The 7,427-nt window shown below is 34.5% G+C and overlaps 2 protein-coding genes across 2 annotated transcripts in view; both read left to right on the top strand.

Annotated features, from left to right (window-relative positions):
• Positions 1-3,370: 3,370 nt before the first annotated feature.
• On the top strand, positions 3,371-4,840 carry lepb (leptin b; the record flags this gene model as incomplete). Its single annotated transcript, XM_081362647.1, has 2 exons — positions 3,371-3,508; positions 4,472-4,840. The coding sequence occupies 2 exons, from the start codon at positions 3,371-3,373 to the stop codon at positions 4,838-4,840; spliced, it is 507 nt and encodes a 168-aa protein (XP_081218773.1).
• Positions 4,841-6,704: 1,864 nt separating this feature from the next.
• prrt4b (proline rich transmembrane protein 4b) overlaps positions 6,705-7,427 on the top strand; it is a 34,838-nt gene continuing 34,115 nt past the window's right edge. Inside the window, exon 1 of the mRNA XM_081363798.1 lies at positions 6,705-6,837. The gene's annotated coding sequence lies outside the window, so the exon portion shown is untranslated. The remainder of the gene's footprint in view (positions 6,838-7,427) is intronic.

Here is a 7,427-nt window from a genome sequence, read left to right as displayed (position 1 = left end):
ATGATGACCAAAGGAAGCTGTGACAAATGAATAAAATCCTCAGGCTTTTATGAATGATGCTATAAATCTGTGTCAGCCTCCTGAACTGCAGTCGGATTTGGATATCTGGGATTAAACTCTAACCTCTGACAGTAAATTGGGGAAAAGGACAGGAAGTGAATCTGCGTCACATTAAAATTCAAAAGAAAAAAAAAACAAGCAGAGGTTTAATGAACTGTCCGTTTACGGGAAGAATACTTTATTACCATCAGTCACTCAGTGATGTCAAATGTCAGCCAGAGTTGAACATGTGCATACACTGTTTGTTTTGTAAGTGAATCAATATGTAGGCACATTTGTCTACAAAACCAAGCACAATTTTTTTTGCACAAATCAAAATGTTTAAGATCATGAGACACAATATTTAATTTGTTTTATGTTTAATCGGTAACGCTTGTATGACCACGTACACAACATTCTGTATTTCAGGTCCAATAAAAGTGTATCACATCCGTTGCTTCCATCTCTCACACATTACTGGATCTCAATGTAGCGTGTTAATGTGTGATCAAACCGACAGTGTCTGAGCATGAAGAGGCCAACTGGACTACCAGTAAGTGAAAACAAAAGATCAGAGCTGGATCTTAATTCCTCGTTCTCACACACACAGACTCTAAAAGCACATGGTATGCGTTTATGTGTGAGTCTGAGTGGGTGTGCCAATGAGTTTGTGATTAAAACATGATTTACCTTTAACGTATTAAATTATTTGCTCAGTAACAAAGCTAAAAAGACAAAACAGTTGACATGTAACTCTGTAGATAGAATAGAAAATGTATATCTGAATAGAAAATAAGTATATTGCGACAAACAAAACCAATTAGGGTTTACGGTAAGAGTGCTGGGACTGACCCAAAGCCTTTTGTTTGGCAAAAAAAACTGTTTTCTGTGGGAGATTACCGGCTGAATCACACAGGGTCCCGACTAGTCGCATTAAGAGCCCATAGAATCAAAACTGGACTTTTGGTCCATGTTTGGTTGCCTTGAGGTCATCTCTGTGCTCCTAAAATATGACTACATTATTTCTTCGTTTAACAGAAGTATGAATTAAAACTGTATAATAGTCTTTCTTTTCCGTGAAAACAAATAACAAATATTGATGAAGTATTTACAAAACTACAAAATAAAAAAAAAATATATATATATATGCTAACAAAGGGAAGAAAACAGTAGTTTCATTGGGTTACCAAAGTTAACAAGTTTACTTCAGGTCTGCTTCTGTCAGAACACTAAAGCAGCATTAAATTAACAAACAAACTGTTGAATCTACTTTTACAGTAACAACAGAATAGGCTATACAGTTTCAAATACTACATACAATTTGTAACATAGGCCATATGTAAGACAGTACACTCATTATTCAATTGTGTCATGCAGAAGTGAAAGCCATCTGCGACTATCAGCACATACACTACCTTTAGATTAAGAAAGTTCAGATTGCAACTACACAGTATTCTATTCGGCTGTAGATATCCACCGTCAAGTCTTTGCTCATCTCTAGAAAAGCAAAACAACTTTCAACCAACATTCAGCTGAAGCAATGTGAAGCCAATGAAATCCAAAGCACATAATTTCCAGGAACTTACACTGAAAGCCTTCGGGAATTACATCACTGACACACACACACATACTGTACACTCATTCAAACACGAGTAAAAAGTATTCAGACAGACGAGAGACAGGAAACACGCATGAGCATGAACACACAGTTCAGAGTATTAAAGGAATGTAAGACCATTCCAGCCAGCAATCCAGTTTCATCCAGAGAATTCATAAAATGCTTCGTCTTAAACCTAGAAGATCAAAAAAAAAAAAAAAAAAAAAAAAAACTCTACTGGCCATGAGACCTTCGGCAATCATGCTAGCTCAAAAGTATGATGATATAGAGTCACAAACAGCACATTCTGACCAACATCATGTCCACAAAAAAAAACATTGATACATTTAACAGGCGACAATGTGCCAAATAATTTGTAGTTTTGATTTGTAATGTGTTCAACGCAAACCAGCTATATTATCTTCGCCTTGTTTAATGATTTGAATCTTGAATCTAAATTCTTGTCTGAGATTTTTTCTGCATCCGAATGCTGAAAAATGCTGCCTCCACAGACGGCATATTGAGGTAGGAAGTAAATAAGGCACATCCAAATCATGTGATTGTATCACATCCTTTCTACTGAGATACATTTATATATGATCGATTTCTGAAGGTTACAACACAAGGAATTCATAAGGCCTAGTTTTTCCTCAAGCACTGCATTTTAATTTGATGTACAGTACTGCATGTTTTGTTTAAGTAGGCCTTGTAACAACACTTTTACATAAATACCAAGAGAAACGAGAAGAGATTTTTCCTTTTCAGTTTCTCATGTTTGTGGTCATTATCGTGCATCATTTTATCCACAATAAATAATTTAGTGACTTGTAGCTCATATTAAGTTGAAATTGCAGTTAAATGTTGTACTTTTTCCTTCAAGTTCTTTTTCCCCTTGAATAAATGTAGGAACTCTCATAGGGGAAAAAATCTTTGTCCCACTTAGGGTCACATTATAAATAAATAAATAAATGGGTGAATACAGAAAACAATACATCATTTGTTGACTGTTTACTAAAATACTTTCTAACATTTTCTATAACAGGAGGTATAATTCAAGTAGTTCACGGCAAAGACTATAATACATTCTTTCCATGCAACCGTTTTACAATAAATGACTTTAAACCTCGATAAATGCAGCTGAAGTTTTAAATGCTAGATTACTGGCTATATACAGTATTCAACTTACAGAGACAAATATTTGGGTGAAAACTTCTGTTTAGAGAACAACATGGACACTTTACTGGAAGTGTCCTTTAACGGAAGTATCCTTTACTGGAAGTGTCCTTACCTGGATCCCCTGGGTGCGATGTCTCGGACCAGAACGAGTGGACGGTGTCTTCTATACAGGCTTCAAAACTATGGTGGACGACTAAGGCAAACCAGACCAGACCGGCGCAGGGTGATTCACAGGGGCAATGAGTCAATCATCCACAGCTATAAAAGGGAGAGTCCTGCTTGAGTTTCTCAATATGCACATCAACACACCAGAGGTAAGCACTCACTCATTCACACAGACAACACATCCAAATATGACCTTTATGTCAATGAGACTGATAAAATATTAATTCTTGGAACAATTTAATTCATTATTTTACTGTCCTAAACAGGGTAACTGTATTGATTTAAAAGTTTTTTTATATATATGTAAACAAGTTTTTGAGACATTTGGATACTCTAACACTGCATACAATTAAACGTGACATATGAAAATATGATTTGTTGTTTTGCAGAAAGATGCATTCTTCCCTGATCTTTTGCCTCTCAATGGCAGCTCTGGTGGCCATTAGCAGCAGCCGACCCACAGCTACAGAAGACAGGATACGAATCATGGCCCGAACCACCATCAGCAGAATTAAAAAAATCAAGGATGAGGTAAATGTTCTGCAGAGATTTAATCACCTTCATGTCGCTCCAAACCTTTATCCTTGTAACCTTTCTTTTTTCTGTGGAACACAAAAGAAGATTTGGTTACACTTTATTTTAAGGTGTCATTGTTACAGTGTAATTATATATTTAAGTACTGAGTAATATTAATTAACTACAAGTACTATAGGGATAGGGTAGGATTAGGATTTGGTTGAGGGTTAGTTGCATGTAATTATGCATAATTTACCGTTATTACTATGGTAAGTACATGTAACATGTAACAAGGACACTGTAAAATAAAGTGTTCCCTACGATTTTTCAGCATGTTGGGATCAATAAAACATGGGCCACCAATGACTAAGTTTGCAGTTCCTTTCTGAGACAAATTTCTCTTGTGTTCCACAATAGAAAGAAAGTCATACAAGTTTGGAATAGCATGAGAGTGAGTAAATGATGACACTCGAGTTATTTTTGTGTGATCTATAAGTGGAACAGGAGCATGTAGCTTGACTTAAAGCTTTTTTTATATTTTTGAGTTTTAATTCTCAGCAATTTAAAACACAATACTCTATGATTAATATTCCATGAAGCAATGCAAATTCATAGTTTTATTAATCTATTTTTTGAATGGCAATTGCAAATTAGAGCAGTTCATAATTCAATGAGCAGAAAATAATTTCTTTCTTTATTGTTGGGCTTTATTTTTGGCATTCAATTCAACTTGATGTTATCATTTAATTTTGGGAGCATAACAAATTAGCTGTAACTTTGTGGTCAAAGAAACTAACTTGCACAGGGGATAATTCAAGTCAAGCTCTGTACTGTCATTGTACATATACATGAAAATGAAATGTAATTATTTATTGAAATTTATATGACAAGGGCGTGACTTCCCTTGAACACAGTGTGTAATTAAACGTATTCATCAATTCAGCAAATTAATCTCTAAATCTAAATCTGTCTCCACAGCACTTCCAGATGTCTCCAGAGATTGATTTTGGCCCTGACATTGACACCCCCATTGACGGTCTCACTTCTATTTTCGTTCACTTGAGCTACCTGCAGTTGAGGCTGCGAGTGCCTCCAGCCCAGCACCTACTTCAGGTCCAGGTGGACTTGGAAACTCTCCTGAGCACGTTGGAGGGACTGGCCATCTCACAGGGATGCCCCCTGCCCAAACCCGAGACCCCAGTGCACAAAGAAGAAACTGTCTTCCCCGTTACCTCCAACTACCTGTACCTCCTGGAGCTCCAGAGGTACCTAGAGAAGCTCTGCCTGAACATGGACAAACTAAAATACTGCAAAGACACGGACGTGGCTGAGACGTTTGTAATCTGAAATGTGTAAGCCATGCATCATTCATTCTATGCATCACTCTCAAAAATGCACATGCACTACAGGCCTAGTCCTCAAAATTATTTGTTAACTTATTAGACTTGATTAATACTTTTTGAGTTTTTTTACACTACAGCTTTCTATTTTCTAAACTCTATTTTAATATTTTTGCACATGATGATGTTTTGTAGCACTGGGAAAGTTGAACTTGCCTGTAGATGTTTATTGTATTTTTTATGTCAATGAATGTTTATTGTATTTTCTATGTTGGATTTTTTTAAATAATTTTTTAAGACAATAAAATATCTTCACAAAAATCAACACCCTCTACATTCCCTTTTCTTATTTTTGAAACAGAAAGAAAAAAATGTCAAGGTCAGAAAATAACTTTATGATATATGATCAAAATCTGTCATTTTGAATGGGTTTTAAGGTTTACTATACAGGCATTGACTCATACATTGTGGTAGATTAGATTATTTTACTGGATTTCTCATAAAACAAGGAGAAGAAGCCCTAACAGTAGCCCACAGACAAAAGTGAGCCCACTTCTTATTTTATTTTATGTTAAAATGTAAAAAAAGACAAAGCATGGTGAAATAATTTTTCACAGCAAATGTACATTTCTTATTGTAATTTTGTTTGGAGTCAGTCAAATATTTAGTTCTTGAGTTTTTTGTGAGGACGTGATCAGGACTTCCAAAAGATTTGATTTGTCTAGAAACTGGTGATGACACTGGCTGAGTATTTTCATAGGCAAGACACTTCAGGCAAAACCATTGTTTTTTTCATGCACTGGGTAACTTTGAGGTTTTGGGCTGTTCTGCTTCCAGAACTTTTTAATTTTAATAATTTTTAAAGGCCCTTTTCTTAAAAACAATTTTTTTTTTTTTTTTTTTTAAATCTCCACTTCAGTAGCACTTACATCAAACTTTACAGTTTTATTGCTATCTGTATTATGAAGGTTTTTACTGAGGGGTTTGCTTTTTCGTATAGCCTAGTTTATATTAAATGTTCTCCCTAAAAACATGGTGATTTTTTTTCTGGCTGTTGATATATCTGGTATGAAGTGATAAAAAGAGATATCCAAAAGACTCTTTTCAACATGATTTTATAAAGAGTTCATATTTCTGTATGCAAATTGGCACATATTTCATTAGATAGCAATTTATTTGCATATTTAAACAACATTTCGGATTATTTCTATATCTCAGATCAACAGATTATTAAATCAAATGCACCCTGATATAATTTATTCACTTGCAGTTTAAAAGCAATATTCAGCATTTGAAAGATTTAGTCACAAAGATAGATGGAGTAAATTAAAATTATTAAAGGGATAGTTCACCCAAAAATGAAAATTCTGTCATCATTTACTCTCCCTCAAGTTGTTCCAAACCTGTATGATTTCCTTTCTTCTGCTAAACACAAAAGAAGATATTTTGAAGAAGGTTGGTAATTAAACAGTTGCTGGTCCCCATTGACTTCCATAGTAGGAAAAAAATAATAATACTATGGATGTCAATGGGGACCAGCAACTGTTTAATTACCAACCTTCTTTATCTTCTTTTGTGTTTAGCAGAAGAAAGGAAATCATACAGGTTTGGAACAACTTGAGGGAGAGTAAATGATGACAGAATTTTTATTTTTGGGTGAACTATCCCTTTAAGCCAACTACAAACCACCGTAAATAGTCAAAGCATTTTATATTGCTTTGACTATTTACGGTGGTTTGTAGTTGGCTTAATTATTGTATTATTTACTCCATCTATCTTAGTGACTAAAATATATAAATATATATATATATGGTTGTCATGTTTCAGCCTGTTGATGGTAATCACTAACAGGTGGATTAATTAATGCTAATGAGAGTCAAATGTGTTGTCAAATTGTATTGTCGCTTAATACCTTTGCTCTATGTTTTTTGACATTGTAATGGTAAATGAAAGCATATTCATTGGCTAATTCAGGAGTTTGTTCTAAGTTCGTAACAGTTGTAGGTAAGTTTCTGCTCACTCAGAAAACCCCATACATATTGACGCGTTCACTGCTGTTTCAGGCCTTAAAATGAATTCAGATAAATCTCTATTGTTTCCCCTCAAAAATTGTTCCTCTAAATAGAGAATATTTAACATATCTCGGTGTAGTAGTTTGTAAAAATGAAAAACAAAGGAGTCAGTTACATTTTTAGCCAATTTCTGAGGAAAAAAAAGACATTTAATTAGTCGTTTATAAGGGATATCAATATATGGGAGGGTATTATTGTCAAAGGCAGAAGGTATCTATATCTTCATAAACATACTTTATCATTAGATGTGCCTCCATATGGTGATTAAGGATTTAGATAAGATACTTTATGATATTATTTGGAGAAAAAGGCCACATTATACTTAAAAAAGGAGGTCATTTGTAACACTAAGGAGCTAGGGGGGCTTGAGGACTTACACTTAATGACACTTTCAAAATGTAATGGTTGATAGAGTTTATCAAGAGAAAGTCTGTGGAATGTATTTCCTAATTATATATTTAATAGGGTTTACGCTTTTTGTTGAAGTGTAATAATATACTGAATTTATTTCAGTTACCGGTT

The sequence above is a fragment of the Scardinius erythrophthalmus genome (genome assembly GCF_964197995.2).
Source record: "Scardinius erythrophthalmus genome assembly, chromosome: 4".
Taxonomy (NCBI): Eukaryota; Metazoa; Chordata; class Actinopteri; order Cypriniformes; family Leuciscidae; genus Scardinius; species Scardinius erythrophthalmus.
Note: the sequence above shows the minus strand (reverse complement) of the source record. Positions and strands in the feature narration are given on the sequence as shown.